At 40.6% G+C, this 21,582-nt stretch overlaps 2 protein-coding genes across 2 annotated transcripts; one reads left to right on the top strand and one right to left on the bottom strand.

The window, feature by feature from the left end:
* Positions 1–12,005: 12,005 nt before the first annotated feature.
* On the bottom strand, positions 12,006–13,865 carry LOC306837376 (GTPase IMAP family member 7-like). The gene is made up of 2 exons (XM_079365024.1): positions 13,617–13,865; positions 12,006–13,507 (listed from the first exon to the last, which is right to left on the bottom strand). The coding sequence occupies exons 1-2, from the start codon at positions 13,663–13,665 to the stop codon at positions 12,705–12,707; spliced, it is 852 nt and encodes a 283-aa protein (XP_079221150.1). The 5' UTR covers positions 13,666–13,865; the 3' UTR covers positions 12,006–12,704.
* A 3,598-nt stretch (positions 13,866–17,463) lies between these two features.
* Positions 17,464–20,628, top strand: LOC306837277 (GTPase IMAP family member 8-like). Its single transcript, XM_079364878.1, has 4 exons — positions 17,464–17,989; positions 18,244–18,275; positions 19,322–19,393; positions 19,505–20,628. The coding sequence occupies exons 1-4, from the start codon at positions 17,553–17,555 to the stop codon at positions 20,140–20,142; spliced, it is 1,179 nt and encodes a 392-aa protein (XP_079221004.1). The 5' UTR covers positions 17,464–17,552; the 3' UTR covers positions 20,143–20,628.
* The last annotated feature ends 954 nt before the right edge of the window (positions 20,629–21,582 follow it).

Below are 21,582 nucleotides of genomic sequence, written 5' to 3'. Positions count from 1 at the left end.
TCTCTTTTCTGATTGCTCCATGTACATTTGCCTGTGCACATGTCACCCATTCAGTGTTGATTTACTGTAGCTTCACAGGAGCACCATCTAGTGGACATATGAGGAACTGCCCCATGATCACGCTTGGCTTTGACTGCACCTCTTACTGTACTTCATCACACTGATTCATGAAACCTTTTCTGTAGTTGATGTCAGCCGTCCATTCTGTGTATGTAAATCTCTGTAAATCATTTGTATTTTATTTTTAGAGGATAAGCCCCTTGAGATGCACCATCTCATTTTCAAGGGTGTCCTAATTTGTCTAAGATGTTGTGTGCGAGCTTCCAAAAATGCAATCTGTGATGCTGCAGGAATTTAATAACTAACAGGTAAAGCAGGTAATGTGCTCTGAATAGAATATACTCAAAATATGCACCATGTTTTAAAGTCTTTAATCACCAAGCTACAAAAAACGCACTAGGTCAACTGGTCTTTTAGCTATGACTTACTAAGGTACAACATTGTTGGTTTTAGAATACTTTGGTCCCTACATTGTTTTATTTCACACATTTTAGTGTTATGTGCAAAAATAAACGCAACAAAGGATGATGTTTTTAAATCCTTTAATTAACTGAGCATGCTTTCTATCTTGTCTTGTGGCCGTTCATTGGTGGGTACGGTGGAATGAGGAATTTCCAGGATTCATTCCAACCTTTGAGGGACTTCACAGGGTTTTTCAAACTTTCAGGTTTTACCAAAAACCTCCAAGATTCTGCCCATTCGTCAAAGATCTTGTCATTGTTTTCATCCGTCTTATTAGCCGTCTTCTTTGAAGCAGGACTTCTCTTTGGTCGTGGTTGGGTTTTACCTAACAGGTGACATCCTGTCCACTTCTTGTCTCCTTGTTTCACCTTCTCAGTGTTGGAATACAAATGCTTCCTTGTGCTGATGTGTTTTGTTACAATCACCATAGGGTCAACAGTTACCTTGGACTTTGTTTTGTCTTTGCTTTTAACACTGGCACCCTGAAGGAACCTATGAGAAGATCCCCACTGACTGAAAATTGCATTGTTGTTGCTAAACTTGGGATTGATTTTGTTTTGAGTCTTCATTTCTCTAAACCACATAACTGTATAATAAGAGGTGTTGGGAGAGGACTCCACCCAGGGTTGCTCCACTTGGGGCATGGGGTTGGCAATCCTGAAAGACCTTCCCCATTTTGACCCATGGCCATTCGTGGCGCCATGGTGCTGCTGAATATTGCGACTCATGGTTTTCTCAGTTGCATCTGAAGATCCAGAAATAATTGGTGTATGGCTGAGAAGTGGACCTGCTTTCCATGAATCATTCCACTCTTTCTCTGGATATTGTTCCCTGAACATCTTGGTGTCAAATGACGGACTCATTTTTGTTTGGGCTCTCTGCATGGATATCCAATCTCTCGGGGGTTGGATCTCCATGAACGCATCCAGGCGGTTCTCTCTGGGCTCCTGCTCTGTCCAACGGTCTGTGTGGAAGACAGACCACTGCCAGGCTTCCCTCCACTGGGTCAAAGAGGGCCTGTCTTGACGGAATTGAGTTTCTGAGACCATCCAAGCCTCCTGCCAGTCAGAAACTGACCTTCTATACCTTCTCTGATGCAATGAATTGGGATGGTGAGAAGTCCCACTTGAACTTCCTTGGCTTGTTTGTGCCCTTACTTCACCGGGTTGTGATTGGCGTTGGCGCCTTGAGAACCTCCAAGATTGTTCCCAGGTTCGCTCTGTAGTTGGGCCGTTCTTAGGGAGTTCTACAGGGGCAAAGTGGTTCAACTCTCTTGCACGATCTATTCTGACTTGGGGTGTTGTGGTCCAACCCTGCTGCCAAGCTTCAGGCTCCTGACGCAGGGGTTGGCAGGTAAACTTCCATGAGTTTTTCCACTCGGAGGCAGCAGGTTGATTGTCTCCTCCCCTCTCAGCTCCTCTGAAAGGACTGGAAGGATCAGGCCTGTATCGTCTTCTTTCCGTCCTCATTCTGTGCTTCACTGCCCTCCAGGAGTCCTTCCACTCGGAGCTGGAAGAGTCATTTCCCAGATCTCGCATACGAAGCAGCTGAGATTGAGCAAACTCTCTCCTTGGGTGATAAATCGTGCTATGTTTCAGTAGCTCATAACGTGGGTCAACGTTCCCTGATGTTGAAGAATTCTCCTTTGTCTTACTCTCCACCTTCTGAGCCTCCGAAGCAGTTCCCTGTGAGAGCTTCAGCACCTTTTCTAATTCTTCACAGGGCTTTGAGTTGTTTTTTGTTACCTGCCATGACTTGGTCCATTCAGTGAGTGACTCAAATTCCTCCCAGAGCTGCATGTTCAGATTTTTGTTCTTCTGCTCATGAGGCACAAAGATGACTTGATGGTGATTTGACTCTCTCTGCTGGTTGTCACGATCATAGGTATCACCTTGTTTTAAAGAGGCATTCGAATTCTCGTGGTTGTTGAAGACCGTAAGGGCTGCTCTCCAAGAATCAATCCAAGCTGAACTGAGTGATTTTGTATTTTGGGGCGTCTTGGAGTTGTTGCGGCCAAGATGATTGGCAAGCTTCCAATCCTCCAACATGGCGCTCATTTCTTTGTTGTTATTCTGCTTTGACTTATTTGTTAGACCATTATTTGGAGCATTGAAGTTATCCTGCGGACTTCTTGGCTTGGTGGCTCTCCATGACTCATTCCACTCTGATGAGCACAGATCTTCATTGTATCGCTGAGTCTCCTCCAGTAAGTTGAACCATCCAAATTTGGCTAAATTCTCTCCATCCACGGAAGAAGCATCCTTATTGGTTTTGTCAGATTTTCTCCAGGAGACCTGCCACTCCTCAGCAGGAAGACTCAAGTCTAGTTCTTTTGATTCCACCACCCTTGTCTGAAGTTTCTCCCAGACATGGAGGCTGTTGGGATCCATCATGTTGGGCCCATTCTTCCAAGGCTTGCCTGCTTCAGTGTAAGGCTGCTGGGTCGCAAACATCCAGCAGTTGCCCCAATCTGATCTAGCTTCAGTGCCCTCTGCTGGTAATGGCAAAGACTTGTTGTATTTCCATGACTTCCCCCACACCATAGCAGAGGGTTGAGTTTGGTTTATGAACATGAGCAACTGGAGCTTCATTAGGCCTTTTTCTGGCAGCTTTTTATCCTTTTTGGTGGTACTTGGAGTGGAGAGGCCTCTGCTCTGAACTCCTGGTCTTCCAAGTGGACCTGAACCTGCTCCACGTGGACCAGGAGGAGGAACCTGAGCTTTCTTTGTCTTCCAGACATTGTTCTCGTCTACCGTATCCTCAGCAGGTTTAGGTTTCCTCTCTGGCCTTTTGTAGGTTCCTTGTTTTGCAGCCAATCGATTTTCCCAATCTTTGTTGATTCTGTGGAAAAATGTACAAAAAGCTTTTAGAAACTTGAAACAAAAACAAGAACAACTGACATGGGTTGAACAGCAGTTCAAAAGCTGGGAGAGAAAAGTTAAATCCAAAGGGTGATTTAAGGAATGCATTATATGGCACAACCTAAACATTTAAAAGCCACAAATTATGTATTTTTTAAAATATATAAAACCTGTCTAGCCAAAAAATCAGATGTTGATGTCATTGATATTTTGCTGCTGAAACTTTGCTAAATGTTGCTTAGTGCTGTCTTTGTGATATAGCAATGAGTAAGGACTGTTACCTGCTGTTTGTAAAGTGTCTTGAGATTACATTTGTTACAAATTGGTGATCTACAACTATTAATTGATTGATGTGATTGTTTTTGCCCCTTTCGATGAAAGTATCTTCTTTTTTGTCATTTTTCCGAAGACAATCATTGGCGATGGGCAGAACAACGATTATATCTAAAATTGAAAGCCTAATACACAATGGCTGCAAAAAATGACATCATGGAAAACTGAAATGACAGTTGTGCATTGGAGTAATGTCCTTCTGAATGTACCTTAAATTACAGAATCCAGTTTTGACTGTAGGAGAATTTATGAGCGTCTCTGATTTTATTGCAGATCGCAGTGTGTTTGCATTAAATGCTAAAGACGCTCTCTCTATGCATTAGCAACATGGTACAGTTTCTCATTAGAGTTCCTGGTGTCTGAGATGCTCAGCTAAATAGATGGACTCACATCGCCCCCTTGTGTTGAGTTTGAACATTACAGTAATGAAGGTGTAGTTTGTTGCTGGGTAACAGCATGTGTGCTAGATCCACACAGAAAGTCCAAACATGTGAGGAGAGGAGTATATATAACTGCTGTGTTTATATTTATCTCTGAGGGGACACTGAGAGCAGGATGAGATGTTACACCACAAGTCCACACTGACGAAATGTTATTTATGTGCAGATGACATATTTGTCCCCTCATTATTGAGTCATGCAGTGGTGAGATACATTTCAACATTATGCACTTGACTATTAGAATGAAATGCTATAAAAATTATCTTGTGCTGTTCAGAGGTTTAACTTGTAGATTGCCATGGTAACTGTAAGTAAAATGCCCATAAAGCTTTGCATTCTTACTTATTTTTCCCCACAGAAATATTCATAACAAAGATTTTACTCGTGTTTTAATCATGCAAGTTAAACAAATCGCTTTAGTAAGCATAGAAGAATAAAAATAAATTGCTTCAAGTGTGTACACTTGACACAAATGATAAGAATATAAGCCGTGTATTATACATGCAAACTTTTTTTTTTCTTTTTTTACTCTGGTTCTGTAGAACAGATTTTAGATCAACAATTGCAGATGAAAGATTGTTCGTGCACAGATTTCTGATCTTTAAACCTCATACTGTATCTGCTCTCTGATTCTCCTCCTCCTGGTGTTTGGTGTCAACTGTAAAATCACTATTTGTGACACTATGTTCATACATTCCTAACACCTCCCACTTATGGGGGTGACACATAATCCATTTAGGTACATGTGGCTACTCTCTGAGCCCTGGTGTCAGCTTTAACTGCTTACCTTTCAGCATACTGACTGATCAAATTATTCCCCAGAGAAAACCTTCAGTTCTCAACGCTCTGGAGGGTTGAATTGGATTTTTTTTTTTTTGCAGGATAAAGTGATGCACAAGAACTGTCAATTTTTATGTGGACATTAGGTTTAGAAAAATGCTTCGTTTCAGCCTGTGTTGCTTTTCTAATGACTAAACATTTCTCTCACCTTACTCTGTCTACATGTAAGTCCAGCATTTCCATCAGCAATCAGCTGAGCAGAACCGTAAATATCAGAATCCTCTCTGTTGCCTTTTATTTTACTGTAATCTCGCATGTGCAATAATACCACAGTTCTGCAGTCAGCCCTAAGGTTTCCTTCTCTGATTCCAGTTAATTGAAAAAATGTGGATTCACATGTTGGGTAAGCTCTGCAGCGTCTGCAGAGTCACGTCAGCCACGATCACCATGATAACGATGATGTAATGCACTACACTGAAGCCAACAGGAAACAGCCATTGCAGTGTTAAAAAAATGCAACTTTTCACACTCTTAAAGATCTCATTTATTACTTAAATAATGTAATCTTTCTAGATCACAGACTCCTCCCCCCCAAAAAATTAAACACCCAAATATTAGACCTTTTGACTCAGTGGATAATTTTACAAAACATCTAGAAGCATGTCTTTTTACTGATTGCTAAGGAGACAACGATGTTAATGCTATTATATAATCTGTGTTTCCTGAACCTCCTTGAGTATTTGTTGGTTTGTTTTTTTGGAATTCATTCGCTCTTGAAGTACTTAATATGCATCAAAGGTGGAACTACATGACATTATAAACAGAATAAAAACAACATTTGCAACCTTGAACGAAAGGTTAACAATGTTGCCTGTCATTAATGTAAGTTAAACTGTTGAGGTGTTGGATTGGCATGCATTGGTTTCTGCAGTAGTAGCTTTAAAGCTTTAAAATATCAACTAATGACAATGGCTCTATGTGTTCAGATCATTATCCAAACTTTTTAAAGGTCAAATAAGGACGTTTAGATTTGACTGTAGTCTTGCGTAAGTTCATCTTTGCATCTCAAGTCTACCAGGCAGAACAACCGATGTCACAACATTCCCTATCAATCTACCACAACCAACGGCTTCTTCTTTTTAAACTATCTGGTAAAAATCGAAGTGCAAAAACAGTTTTGAAAAAATGTTAAGTTTGCTGAGGTCTGTAATTATTGAAAGGGTACGAACTCTTGTACGAGCCCATTGGTCTTTGTTTCCTCCTTGCACCCTTTTTTGTAATGTGTGCAAAGTCAATAAACTAAACTGCTGTGATGAAGACCAAGAAGGGAATTTGATCACATTGTCTTGGACCTGCAGGCAGCCTGTGCACACTCAGAGGTGGATTGCTGCCAAACTGAATTTCATGCAATGACCATACATTTTCTACAAGAGATGTTTGATTTTGAAACGGTTCGAGTCCTTACGACGGCAGAGCGCTCTTCTTCATCCGCTCCTCCTCCATCTGCATCTTCTGTTCAAAGTCCCTCTCTCTGATCTCCCAGACGTTCCTCATGATGGAGGCGTCGCAGCCCACCGCCTCAACGTTCCTCTCATTCGACATCCTCAAACTTCTTCAAACTCCCTGTACACACAGAAGAAAAAAATTAGAAGCATTTCAATTAATGTGGTTCCTCTTTTGTTATGTGGCTGTCCTGATCCTGCAGAAGAGGAGGTGATGTACCTTGTAGCAGTGATCATCTGTGTTTGAGGCTGCAGACAGCTCTGCTCCTATATATCGTCACTAAGGGAGTCTTTGACCTGCTAATGGGCATCTGAGGGGCAGGCCTAACTAAAAATACAGCACCCTCCAACATGCACACATGCACAGAAGATGCCCTGCCTTCTACAGACACATGACTCCAACATTAGCTGGCACCTATATGTGATGCATGTTATGCACAGAGACGCTCTCTGTCTGTGTGCCAAGTAGGACATGTTCCTGGATTAATGTTTCACCTTGCACTCCTGGACCTGCATTTCAATAAGCCAATCACAGCCCTCATGAGTCTGTGTTAATGTATAGAAGCTCTAAAAGGACGTGCATATAGAGCCTACATTTTATATTACTCTGTTTCCACGTGACAGCGAGTGCATTTCAGTTGTTTTCTCTAAATGTTAAATTGTGTTGAATTTAGTCGTCTTGTGATCTCAAGACATTAACCTGTAATCACTGAACCAAGCTGCAGATAAAACAAAAAGTTCAACAGACTTTTACTCGTGAAAAAGTCCAAACTAAATCCACAAAGGGTTAAAACAAATCAGAGGGAGGCTCAAGAAAAATCCACAGGAGAAGCAAACAAGGCAGACAACAAGGATTAAAGCTGGGGCGATCCGACTCAGGTGAAGACAATGATCACGAGGGTTCAGTCTGCTAAAACTCTGCGCTCCATACGACACTGTGGATTTTCAAAAAGGGCTTCTGTGTTTCTTCCCGTCCGTCTGACTTCCAGCTAGCTGTGCTCTCAGTGTTCTCCTCAAGGCTCCTCGTTTCCCCTCTTTGGATTTCTATCTTCACGTTTTACCTTCTGTCGTTAGTTTTGTTGGAGTGCATTTGGGTTGAATGTAACACGATATTTTAAAACATTTCATATTTGAAATATCATCTTTGCTCGTAAACTGATCATTCAAAATCAATACAAAACTTTTATTTATTTGTGTTGCTAATTCCATGTAAACCGGATCACGAGATAAATAAATGTTTGACGCATCATTTCATTTAAAGTCTTCGCTGCTTTCAGGTCTGACATATGACATAACGATCTGTCGGCTTCCTGCTGCTGCTCTCTGAGCCTGAACTTGATCCGCACAGTCATGTGTTATTTGAGGTTTAAGTTTTATGGAGCATATATCCGGCTTACAGCACGAAGCTCACATCTCCCGCCATAAAAGAGAACTGGCAGTGCAGAACAGCATGCTGGGAATGTTCTCCTCAAACACAGACATGCTGACATTCACTGATAACCTGAAAGTGTTTGGGGTTGTTTTGTCCTCCTCGTCTCTGATGTTTGTGTGGACAACAGAAGAGACATTTCCACCTCCTGACCTCTTGTCTCTGCTCAGATTGCTTGGTGAAGTTTGACCCTGAGTTCCTCACGTTCAGCATGCAGGTCTGTCACGAGAATGATATTATGAGAATTCACTGTCCAGAAGTAAAAACAGATCAACAAAAATAGGGAAACGTGCTGTTAACACCTTCAGGACAGAAACAAATACATCAATGCATACTACAGCTCGAGGCTTTGTCGACTTGTTCTTGGTATGCTGGACCGAGCTGAAAGAGATCACGATCCTCCATCACGCCATCTTTGAACATATTGACAATCAACTAACCATAGTTTAGCTTAAAACTTTATATCTTTGCACAGGAAGCTGCGTGCGGTCAGATAACGATCTCCAACTCACATCACTCCTCTTATGTTGCTTGTTTAAAATGTAAGTAATTGCAACACAGAGGAAAGGAAACATCAACCAAATGTCCTTTTTCACTACCCACACTCACACTGGTAACCGTGGAAAAGTGTTTTTTGCACGGAGGCCACCATCAGAGGGACTTCAAAAGACCCCTACAGTAAAAGATGGTGACATTTCTCAGGCTTCTTTCATCAGTTGTCTCAACGAGGAGTGCAGGACACACTGAACATCTGGACACATGACTTACCAAATGCTGAGCATCCAACCAAAGCAGGGAAAGTGAGACAATGAAGCCACCGGAGGAGCAGAATGTGTTTGTACAGTATATAAATGTTGTTTTTTTTAAAGATTTATTTTGGGCTTTTTAGCCTTTATTATGGAGGAGGAAGGTGGATAGGATGAGAGACCAGGGAGAGAGAGTGGGTGAAGACATGCAGGAGAGGAGCCACAGGCCGGACGCGAGCCCGGGCCGCCCGCATGAGGACGATAGCCTCAATAAGTAGGGACGCACGCACTGCCACTGCGCCACCAGCACCCCCAGTATATGAATGTTTGAACCATCCTATCCAGTACACATTGGATATCCTGAGCTGTGACCCATTTTACAGAGCAGACATCCCTGTGCAGACATGATGACCGCATGTGTTGGTGGCATAAATAGAGCTGTACATTCTGTCCACATGCAACACACTGTCATGCTACTGTACAGACACATGTAATGTATACTTCACATGCCACCATTTAACCCTTAACTAATTCTGACATCTTATGACAAACAATTTGGAAGAACATTATTTTATTTATTTAACACAAAAGCTTTGAGGAAGAGCTTTGAAAAATCGGCTCGTGTGGTAGGGTGTCAAAAGTAGTCAAGACCACATCGAGACCAAGACAAACCCGAGAGGTGCTTTCCTTCTCATCACAGTCATGATGTGGGAATAATCGTTGTGGACAAGACCGAGTGAAAATGCTTTTGATTGTGAGACAATACCAAGACCTTTCAAAGGTGGTCTTGGGACCGTTCTTGAGACCAAGACCAATTTGGAGTACTACCACACACATAATAATACTATCTGAGCAGGAATTTTAAAAAAAAACCCAGCACAAACATTAATAAATTCCTTTAATCAAAGTCACTCCAGTTTCATTTGAGCTAAGGAAACAAGAAAATTCCAAAGGTGGTCATCTTGTCGCGGAGCTGGTTGGTAGAAAAGAAATGCAAACCATCTCATAGAAACATGAGACAGATATGTTGATGCATTACATGTGACTCATGTAAGTGCAAAGTTCACACAAGAGTTCAGACTGAAAAATGAGATTAACAATCATCAGAACAAAACCTGCTCAACAACATATTTTGCCTCATGCAGCAATAAGTTTGGTTGAGGTACGTATTAAGCCTCAGCTACATCACACACTTTAAGTATGAATGACCAGTAATTTATTTAATGAAACAGAAATCTCCCACACAGTGTGTGCTGACAAAGATACAAGCTTTGTGGCGCTGGTAGCCTAGTGGTTAGTGCACACGCCCAATGTACAGTAGTTAGGAGGATGTGGTCCGTCAAGTGGGCGGCTCGGGTTACAATCTGACCTGTGGCTACTTTACAGCTTTTCATTCCCCTCACTCTCTCTCTCCTTGTTTTCCAACTGTCCAATCTTCACAACAAAGCAAAGCCCAAATGTACATCTTGAAGACACAAGAATCACTGTTGTTTTTTTTTTTAATGGTTGTGTACTCAGAGTCTTCTGCAGCCAGCCTCAAGTGAACATTTTGCACTTCAGCAAAGACTGGAGGTTATTGCTTGGTTTTGTTGCATCTGTATCTGCTTCTCCTTCGTTTCTTGGCAATGACTCGACATATTTTAAGATTTTGTTAGACAAGCAGAACAAGGTTTACTTCTGGCTTTCGATTCTGTTGCCTGGGGCCTGCATTTTCTGCGTTACTTACGCCTTCTGTTGCAGCTATTTCCTGGTTCTGAAAAAACATCTGTTTGGTTTGCGGTAAACTGTCTTACAAGCTGTTTAACCAGTTATAGGAACATTACAAGAAAATGACAAGCTGTTCACTTTTGACACCTCTGGGTTTTTCCACTGTTCTTGTGGTGTACCCGGTCCATGAGACTCACGCTGGGTTTCCATGATTGTCTGTTAAAAACAAATCTGAGAGCCATTTAAGACAATTGCTTCGTGGCTAATTTTCTCAGCGTATGTTCACTGATCTGTATTTAACTTTTAAAGGTGTTTCTTCTCTTTACTTACAATTTTAGATGGATAGATGGATGGATGGATGAATGGATGATGAATGGATGGATGGATGGATGGATGAATGGATGGATGGATGGATAGATGGATGAATGGATGGATGGATGGATGGATGAATGGATGGATAGATGGATGAATGGATGGATGATGGATGAATGGATGGTCGGATGGATGGATGGATGGATAGATGGATGGATGGATGGATGGTTGGATGGATGGATGAATGGATGAATGGATGGATGGATGGACAAATGGATTGATGATGGATAGATGGATGGATGGATGGATGATGGATAGATGGATGGATGGATGGATGGATGGATGGATGGATAGATGGATGGATGGATGGATGGATGATGAATGGATGGATGGATGATGGATGAATGGATGGATGGATGATGGATGGATGGATGGATGGATGGACTTTATTGATCCCAAGCTGGGAATTTGTTGTGTCATTTTATAATTGGAGCAGGATGGAAACAAGGCCAAGATAAGATGATCTGATTGGCCAAAGGAATGGAATATGGAATGAGGAGGTCAGAAATGTAGCTGGGGGTGAAAGGTCGTACAATGCTTTGAATGTAAGTAACAGGATTTTCTAGCCAATGGCGGGAGACAAGAACGGGGGAGATGTGGGAACTACGGTTGGTTCGTGTTTATAATCTGGCGGCTGCATTTTGGACTAGCTGTAAATATTTTAATGATGATTGTCTGAGGCATGTTAAGAGAGAGTTACAATAATCTTAAAGGGAGAAGAATAAAGTGTGAAAAAATATTTGAAGAAATGAATGGGAGAGCATTGTTCTGATTTTTAAGATATTCGTAATTGCAGGAAAAAGAACTGTACAGGCTTGGCCAATTCACTGTTGGTGTGAAATGATCGGGTCCAATTAAAAATATTTCAGTTTGGTCTGATTTAAGATAAAGGAAATTTTGACACATCCCTTCATAGATAGATTAAACGTAACAACGATAAAACAGTTTGTTGAGGTTGGTTTAGCGGAAGAATAAATCTGAGTGTCATCTGCATAGCATAGATTGGTCAAAAGATTGAAACCTGGGGAACTCCACAAAGACGAGGAGGAAACATGATAATGAATACAGACTTTGAAAAACAAAATAAAATGTAAAAAAAAATCATAAAATTTAAACCAGCTTAAGGGCGTAGTCTGTGAAGTAAAATGGCATGAACGATAAGAAACACTTTAAATTTTGATAAAAATCAATGAGGGGTTACAAGTAAAAACAAGAGAGTTCATCATTCTCAGTGTTTTATTCATGTTTGTAGAAAGCATACTTCAGAAATATGTTCCAACACTCAGTTACATATTTCTACATTGTAATCACAGCGTGCATATCATGTACAGAGGCTGTAGTCCTCAAAGCGGGCAACCCAGGTTCAAATCTGACCCACATGTCATTCCTCACTCTATCTGTACTTGATTTATGACTCAGTTCACTGTCATGTCGTTCCAGTAAAGGCACAACAAAAAATAACACATAATCATCACCATCTTGTAATTCGACAGCAAAAGCTCAAGAACTTGATCGTCAGGTTTAAGAAGTTTGTCAAAGAAGCACATCATTACTCGGTGGTCCCCAACCTTGTTTCTTTGGAGCCCTGCATACTTGTGTCAAAAAAACTGAGCAGCCCTCAGGACATCAGAAAAGGTGATAAATTCCTTTAAAAAAGTATATGAATTGCAATCAATTTAATTAATCAGAAAATACCGACACACTTATTGTTACCAGGAAAACCTCACCTCTAACATTTAAACAGGGTTTTCTTCAATCGAATTGTACAACCTCAGAGCAGACAGCCTCAAGCCCCCAACATGGGGGGCCCAGACCCCTGGTTGGAGACCAGATACTAAATGGCTATATATCCATAAAGACTATTAGTGATTTGTAATTTTCATGACATAATAAGTGACCACACTGTTTGATCTGCAATACAATCACAGTTCCTCTGCATTAATAAAGTCAGATGTAAACTTAGAACTTTTAAATGACTGTTCTGTTTCACACCAATAGCAAACTACAAGCTGTCACTCAACAAGCCACGCGTTAGAGGAGGAACTGGCGAGGGACTGGTTCAGGTTGTTCATGTCCTCCGGTTTGCTTGCAGACATTATGGCTTGAAACAGAATCACCCTCTGAAGCAGCTCAGACATGAAGGCGAAGTTGTAGGGGGGCTGCTGTTCTTTGAATCTTTCTTCCGAGTCGAGTCGGCCTTCCTGTCGAATGGTCTGCTCCGCCTCTTTGTACATCTCCTCACTGAAGTGTTGCCCTCCATTTGCTGCCACGAGGTCATCGATCTTCTTTATCAGTTCTGCCACTTGTGTCCTGTTCATCTTTTTCTTGTTGTTGAAGACATGGAATCTGTTTCCACACCTGCTTATCACCTCTCTTAGTTTAGGGTGGCCCGTCTGGATGTAGTCACGAATGGATCTTCCCTTCAGCTCGTCACCACGTGTGAACAGAACGATCATGTATCTCGAAGCTTCAGATCCAAAGAGTTTCTCCAGCGCTTCGATGCAGTTTTCTTCTTCTGTGGTGAACCTGCCGACCTGGATGACCAATAGGAAGACGTGAGGACCGGGGGAGGTCATCTGAATGCACTTGGCAATTTCATTCTTGATATTCTCAGCACTTTTAGTCGTGTCCAGAATCCCAGGTGTGTCAGTCACATGGATCTGTCTGCGACCCTTGGCTCGCTCTGTCCTGCAGTTCTCTGTCACTGAACGGGCGCTTGATGAAGACTGGAACACTTTTTTGGCAACGATGGTGTTACCAACAGCGCTCTTCCCAACTCCAGTCTTCCCAATCATCACAATCCTCAGTGGGTCACCTGCAGACAAAAACTGATTCTGTTAGTATAGTACAACAGACATCTACCAGCTGATTCAAGTATTGACTCAGAGTGCATGAAGGGGATGAAGCAGAGAAAAAGTTCATACCATCAGGGATTGCAGCGCCAAAGTTAATCCTTGAGGCGGTGTTGCCCATCTCTCTCTCTACCTGGAACTGAAAAAAGATTACAGATTACCTTTGTTTTTGATTTCTTGACTCCTCCCAAAGGGTGGGTCTGCTTTCTTATATCACTGTGTTTCATGGTCATAACCTCCAAAGTGTTTCTTGAAAACCCACTGGAAGCAGCCTGCCTTCTGTCCTCTATGAACCAGTGATCATGAATTCTGGAAAAGCTCCACCTCGTAAGTGAAACATGTTCTCACTTTTTTTTAACTCTCAGGCATAGGATGGCTGACAGTTCATTATGATTTTATGAACTTTCAAGATGCTCTGATTTAAACAACAAAATCTGAGAAAAACTTTATTTAGAATGACTTGTGTTTTGCATTTATTCTTTGGCAATTTCGCTGAGTCCAATTTTCGTCGTGAGGTTTTATGAAGTCGAGTTAACTTTTATTTATGTGAAATTACGTGACAAATATATTTGCATTGTGTACTTTATTTTAATCATTTGACCTATATTTCAAGAGAGCCAATGCCCAAGAGCCCTATTTTTCCTGAGTATTTCGATTAAAATAAGTTAAATATGTTGAGATTTCCTTCGGTTATCATTCATTGGGTTCATTTTGAAGGAGTTTGTTTGAAGAATCAGTGCAAACTGGGACAGTTGTACTTGTAAAATTCTTGTAAACGAGTTGCGAGGTGTTCAACAACCTAAAAGTTAAATGTTGCTCATGATGGATTAGCATTGGGTCTTTCTGTGAAACATAACAAGGAGTAAGCTGTTTTTACCTGCCTTATGTAAAGTTTCTTGAGAAAACATGGCGCTATACAAATAAAGGTTGATTGATACACACAGCAATATGTTCTTTACAAAAACCCAAATCCTTCATCATAAAAAAGTTTGTTTAGGGTTCGGCGGTTTAGACTCTTATTAATTTGACTGCACAGTTTTAGATGTGATTTTTTTTTTAGATCTTTTTTACACAGAAAATATTTTGCTTCATTGTGAAGTGGATGGACCACATTCTTTAACAGTGAGATCGCTGTCATTCTGGCAACCCCCCCCCCCCCCCCCTTATGGTTAGGACAGAACAAAGAAGAAGAAGTGTTTAAACAAATATGCAGATATTTTAAATATTCCTGTAGTTTATATAAAGAATCCCCTCCATGCTGAAAACGACTTTACTGTTTCCTTATTGTGAGTGAACACTGCATTTTGTCAGATGTAGCTTCCTTGGTCATTTTTTTATTTATTTAACCTTTATTTATCCAGGAAAATCCCATTGAGATTAAAAACCTCTTTTTCAAGGGAGTCCTGGCCAAGAGGCAGCAAACATTACACAGTCAGACTCACAACATACAGACAATTAACAGAAATTAAAATTATAAAAGACAATGAGTGATAAAACATTTTTAAAAACAATTACAAGTAAAGGAGTGTGTCTCAAATTCTCTCAGCTTGGATTTAAAAGCATTTAAAGAAATCAGTTCAGTTATTTTCCAGTCTTTTTGTAGCATGTTCCATGTAGAAGGAGCGGAGTGGACGAAAGCCTTTTTTCCCAGTTCTGTCCGGGCAAATGGAACAGACAGCAACAACTGATCATTGGAACGCAAACTGTAAGAATCAATACTTCTCCGTACAATAAGGTCACAGATGTATGAGAGCAGGAGCCCAAGCATGGCCTTGTAAATAAAAGTGCACCAGTGTCTTAGCCTCCTGGTGGACAAAGAAGGCCATCCCACTCGGGAATACAGTTCACAATGATGAGTCCGGCCTCCACAATTAGTAACAAATCTAAGAGAAGCATGGTATACAGCATCAATCTTGCTTAGACATTTAGCTGAGGCATTCATATATAACAGGTCTCCATAATCTAAAATGGATGAAAAAGTTGCAGTAACCAGCCGCTGTTTCACCTCAAAAGAGAAACTAAATTTATTTCGGAAGAAGAAACCCAATTTAAGTTTCAGTTTCTTCACAAGGTTCTCAATATGGAGCTTGAAAGAGAGGGTGTCATCAAGCAAGACACCAAGATATTTGTATTTATGAACCAATTCTATGACATTTCCCTCAAGAGTGGACACTGTGGGAACAGTTTGAGATGCTTCCTTATTGTTTGAGAACAACATTAGTTTAGTCTTATCTGTGTTGAGGACTAGTTTAAGCTGCAGGAGTGTGTGCTGGACCACGTTGAAGGATTTTTGCAGAGATTCAACAGCTTTAGCAGGAGTTGATCCAAAACAGTAAATAATGGTGTCGTCAGCGTAAAGATGCATATTAGCATCCAACATAGTTTTTTCCCGAATCATTAATGTACATTATGAACAGGAGGGGGCCTAATATTGAGCCCTGTGGCACCCCCTTTTGGACACTCACAAATTCAGAAAGCAGACCATCATATTTAATACACTGGGTCCTGTCACTCAAGTAATTTGTGAACCAAGAAACTACATGATCTGACAGACTCAAACAAAGAAGCCTATGCTTTAAAACAGCATGGTCCACAGTGTCAAACGCTTTTGACAGGTCAATAAAAAGTGAAGCACAGTACTGCTTTTTATCAAGAGCAACAAGTATATCATTGATGACCTTTGTAGCTGCAGTGATAGTACTGTGTTTTTTACACAGGTCATACACAGGTGTGTTTAATACAGATGGTCACTTGACCCATCATCACAATGTAGATTTTCCAATATGGCTATAACTGTGGAATGTGTTGAATGCAGTAAATAGTTAAATTCAGTACTGCAGCTGTAGATTAAATAATTTACATCTCTTGCCTTTGATCCAAATATGGACATTTCTGACTTAATGGTCACATATCCTCCTCCTCTTCAACCGTTTTGAATAAGTCTCAGAACTCCTCAAAACATGTGTGTGGAGTGTCTTGCCGTAAATCCACTCTAATCCTGTATTTGATCATGCTTATAAACCCCTCTATTTCAGCCCTGCTCAGAACAGGCTGTTTCTGTGTTTGTAGCTTTAAATATGTAAATGAACTGTGTTTGACCACGCCCCCTCTCTGGAAGGGCTCGGGTGAAATCAGTCTTTCTCGCTCCATGTCCTATTGTTTACGGTGAGAAGGCAGACTCAGAGGGCAGAACAAACATCTAGCTGTGGGAGTGTCACCCACTTGTGGGAGGGGCTACTGCCCTTTGTGATGTCATGAAGGGAACATCTCTAAATGACCCTTTTGAGTGTTTGTGCTCACATTTTCAATAAGGGGAGCAGGTAAAAGACGGAGAGGCTGGACTTGTCTCAGGTTAAAGACAAAAGTAGTTTTAGAAGAACATTGTAAAGTGGATTTCTCTGAAAACCAAGACTTCGTAACATTAGAATCCCTAACTAACCTTAATCCAGCCTCAGTGCTTTGTTATGTGTTGCTTTGTTAGAAAGTCACACCACTACTGGTTTGGTGTAAATACCACAGGGTTTTTAATCAGCTTGCAGATCTGTGTGATGGTTGTTGTCATTTTGAGTAGATTGTTGTTGTGTATATTTGGCCTAAGGTGACACTGTGTGAAGCATTAGTGTTTGAAGATATTTAAAATGTGGCCTCGTTTTTTTCCTCTCCAAGGAAATTTGTGTATGCCATGTAAATAGATAGATAGATAGATAGATAGATAGATAGATAGATAGATAGATAGATAGATAGATAGATACTTTATTGATCCCGAGGGAAATTCAAATAAACTGCTAGTTCTGATAAGAAATTAACTTGTTTGAAATATTTGCAGAATACAATCTGAAATATTTTCAGTCGCAGGTTGTTTTGTAAATATAGACTGTGATTTATAACATATTACTGATTTTTGTGTTCACAGCATACGGGGGAAGGTTTACCATCGCCCTGTTCGGACTGGGTTATCAGAAAGCCATTGAAGACAGTCTTCTCAATGGTGATATAGATAAACGTATCATGTCGAACAACATTGTCATGCAAGAGAACAACTCATTTAGAGTTATTTACACCCAGCATTTCTTCGACAATGACTATCTGAACCCAGACCAACAGGTTATTGACTTCATGGCATTGTCTCATCCTGGCCCGCATCTGTTCATACTGGCAATAGACCCAGAAGACACACAAGAGAAAAATGTTATGGCTCAAATCAGTAAACTCACTGATACCTTTGGAGAAGATATCACATCACAGCTAGTCGTCATGTTACCAAATGCCAAAACCTTCAACTCCCTAGATCTGAAGCAACCAAACATCAAGCTGGTGATGCTAACTGAAGATCTTGCCGGTGACTGTAGGAAGTGGTGCAATGGGTGTCCTGAATTCAATTATGCCTACAACAGCTACAGTGAAGGAGTTGTTCGTAGAAGAAAAGCAGCCTTCGAGGGAAGGAGGTAAAAACTATACTTTGACACATTTTCTTGCTACACATGCACAATAAAAAGCATGTCTTGTCTTACTTCAGGGCTGGCTTGTGTTTCTCTGGTAATTCTTTATTGAAGGTTTCAAAGTGAGTCTTTCAATTGCCAATTTCTGAAGCCCGCTCCATGAGACACGGAGGAGCATGAGCTAGCCCCAGTGCATGATGGAACCAATAATATAATCTGTGACTTCATGATTAACACTAATTATGATGCGACTTTTTTAGAAATGCTGAACGTCTGAGCCATTGGAGAACAGGTAGGTTTTAATTACTTAGCAGTGATTGTAGTAGTTATAAGTAAGATACTCATGTTTCATTTTATATACGGGGGATCTCACCATGAAGGACTGGTAGGATGGAGAGTCTTGCATAAGATGGCACAGAACAATCTGGCAGTGAGAGAGCAGGATAGGCTAACAGATTGGCTTGATTGTATGATGTGCATGATGTCCCCTCATTGGCCCACAATGCATTGTGAAAAGTATTGTAGATGGTCACGATCCAAGCTATATATACCATCATGCATTACATTTCAAGATGTTTTTAAACAGAAAGTATATAGAGAGTAACAAAGATGTATAAACTGATTAGATGGAAAGCAGACGTGTGCAAATGTGAGCCAAGTTGGCTGAGGCAATCATGAATAAGAGCTTATGTAGTGGTGTCTGAATACTGAGTGTGCATGATGTCCCCTCATTGGCCCACAATGCAATGTGAAAAGTATTGCAGAACCGATGGTCTCGATCTAAGCTACATATACTATCATGCAAACCTTTCAAAGATTTTTTTAAGCGTAAATTATATAGAAAGTAACAACATCCATCAGTTGAGACTTTATTTAGAAAACTGAGACAAATGTCTGATATTCAGATGTCTTGTTTGTGAACCAGTCTTGTAGTTCACGAACAATGAGGCCCCGAACCCTTACAGATCCTTATGGTCAACACCCTGCAACATTGGAAGTTCTCCCACTTAGAAATTATGGAGACGTCTGAAATTTACATTGTATGGTCGGTGCATTTCCGCATGCAAGTGACAGAATTCTTTTAAAAAACGATTTGATGTGGATTTTATTGCTGCACATACGTATTTGCAAATGCAATGTCTTGAACTAAAAATCATACCATGTGATTTCCTGATGGTTTCGAAATGTGGAAGTGGAATGCACCTACTAATTACACCTATGAAAATTTCAGACCCCTCCATAACTCCTGAATGGGATAACTTGCCAAATTGCAGAGTGTTCAAATACTTATGTTCCTCACTGGTTGTAATTGGCAGTATGAATGTTATATCTTCACAGACAATAACATTGTGAGTCAGTCAAGCATTGATCCACCTGCCCCTGATAGAATAACACCTGGACGTCACATCGGTATGCTTCTTGGGAATACAACACCAATCATGTTCTGCAGTATTCTTTGCTTATAAAACTTTGTTGTTATGTATTTATTTAGTGAGAAACATTAAAATTGCTTTCCTCCAGGTCACAGAGAACATGAAGTACCTGACATCCTAAACATTGTTCTGCTTGGACTAACTGGGACGGGAAAGAGTGCATCTGCAAACACCATCCTGGCTGCTGGGAACCCCCCCGTGACTTCAAGTCAGATGTTTAAATCTGAGGCCAGCTCCATGCCGGTCACCACCAAATGTGAGTTCAGAGAAATCGAGCTATTTGGAGCGCAGGTGAGAGTGGTCGACACTCCAGACTTCCTTCACGACCAACTCGAAAACTGTGAGGCCCACATAGAGCAGTGTAAGAAGTACTGTCAGCCAAAGAGCTGCTTGGTGTTACTTGTGTTACAGCTCGGCAGGTTCACCAAAAAAGAGGAAGGAATAGTAGAACGGCTGGAGCAGAAGCTCGGCTGGAGGATCAGGGAGGGTGCAGTCGTCCTGCTGACCCATGGAGAAGACCTGAAAGGAGATCTGTTACAGTTTATTAAACAACGTGGTCCTCTTAACAATATTGTTGAAATGTGTGGATATCGTGTTCATAAATTCCAAAACTCAAAGAAAGACACCAAGCAGGTCAAAAAGCTGATGAAACTATGTCACAATTGGCGGAAAACATTCCCACAGTTATCAAACACTTCATCAGAGTTTGGTTGTCAAACACAATAGTTATATGTGCTAATGGCTAAACTGCAAATGTACACATGACAATTGTATATGCATAAAAATCTACTCTACTGATGAAGAACATCTAACAACACATTCAAATCAATGCCGAAGAACAGAACAGATCCTCTTTTTACTGTTCAACCTGGATATAACTGTAGCCTGAGATTTCCAAAGGAAATATATCCACCTGTAAGAGATTCACGTGCACGTTGTCTGTTTATTTTTGGATTGTGTACATTTAATTTCCCTTCAAATAATGTATGTATATTTTGGGGGAAAGTATAATTTTAAACCTCTAGACTGGTAATGTTCACCTCTGTTTAACTGTGTAAGTATGACATCTCCTTTTGTATATGAATGAAACCCTTTATTGAATTTAATGTATCCTTCTGTCTTTGCTGTAAATGGTTTATTGCTAACAGACACTTTGGAAAGTTGAACAATAAAGTTGATGCTCATTGTCACAGTTCTGTATTAAAATACTTCATGGTGGATTTATATGTATTTATTTTAAAAATTGAATTCTAAAAACACTGTGAAGGCTGAGAAACCAGACAAGGAGTGGCTGACGAGACAATGTTATCAAAAGAAAAATCTACTATAGCCTACATGTTTGTTAAATACTACATGGCTCTTTCTATGCTGTATGTACTTAAATAAATGTGTATCCATCTTGATCTAAATCATCAATTTCCCGTTTTTTTTTGGTTTTGTTTTTTTTACCAGACCCTTTAAATTAATCTAATGATTAACCTAACAGGCTCTTGAGTAGCCCGATTGACCATGCCAACCAAAAAAGATTTGTGTGCCTCACACGGGGCACCAATTATGTTGGGTTTTGCAGAGCTAACACGCAGTCAACATTTATGTTGGGTTTTATACAGTAAAATGTGGTTATCAAATAAAGATAAATATTTTTCTTTATTTAATTATTGATATAAATCAACAATATTAGAGAGGTTTTACCTTTGAAAAACCCAAGACGAGGTATTTAAATAACAACATAAATTACTCAGTTATTAAGCACACTCCCTGAAGCTAACTGCCCAGACCTAATTAAGCCTCACTTGTAAACCGTTATGTTAATGGCTGACGAGAGGAAAGGTCCGACGAGGAAACCAGATCTCCAGTCTGTTCCAGTAGGAGTTGTGATGGCAGAAGCAATTCCCAGACAATGAGAAGGATCGCTGTGTTCAAAGTCGAGCAAGGCGATCTCTGTTTGTTGCAGGACGCACCTAGAAACTCCCTCGCGATGCGTTCAATGATTATCCGAGCTTGAGATTCGGAACACTGTGCTTGCTTAAGGCCTCGGGCTGCCTGCACTCCAAAACTGTTTAACAAATAGGAGACTTGTGTCTCTGGAAGCTGGAAGCATTTGAAGAGAGACAATAGGAGATGATTGCTTTTATTCAGCCTGAATGTCATACCTGTGTGTTAGGT

This window comes from Symphodus melops (genome assembly GCF_947650265.1).
Source record: "Symphodus melops genome assembly, chromosome: 16".
Classification (NCBI taxonomy): Eukaryota; Metazoa; Chordata; class Actinopteri; order Labriformes; family Labridae; genus Symphodus; species Symphodus melops.
The sequence above is the reverse complement of the archived record's forward strand: the minus strand, read 5'-3'. Positions and strand labels throughout refer to the sequence as shown.

Coding starts and splice junctions, on each gene's coding strand:
- LOC306837376 (XM_079365024.1), bottom strand. CDS start 13,665: ATGGGCAACACCGCCTCAAGGATTAACTTTGGCGCTGCAATCCCTGAT. Junction 13,508..13,616: donor TGGCGCTGCAATCCCTGATG/GTATGAACTTTT, acceptor TTTTGTCTGCAG/GTGACCCACTGAGGATTGTG.
- LOC306837277 (XM_079364878.1), top strand. CDS start 17,553: ATGTCGAACAACATTGTCATGCAAGAGAACAACTCATTTAGAGTTATT. Junction 17,990..18,243: donor GCAGCCTTCGAGGGAAGGAG/GTAAAAACTATA, acceptor CGACTTTTTTAG/AAATGCTGAACGTCTGAGCC. Junction 19,394..19,504: donor AACACCTGGACGTCACATCG/GTATGCTTCTTG, acceptor GCTTTCCTCCAG/GTCACAGAGAACATGAAGTA.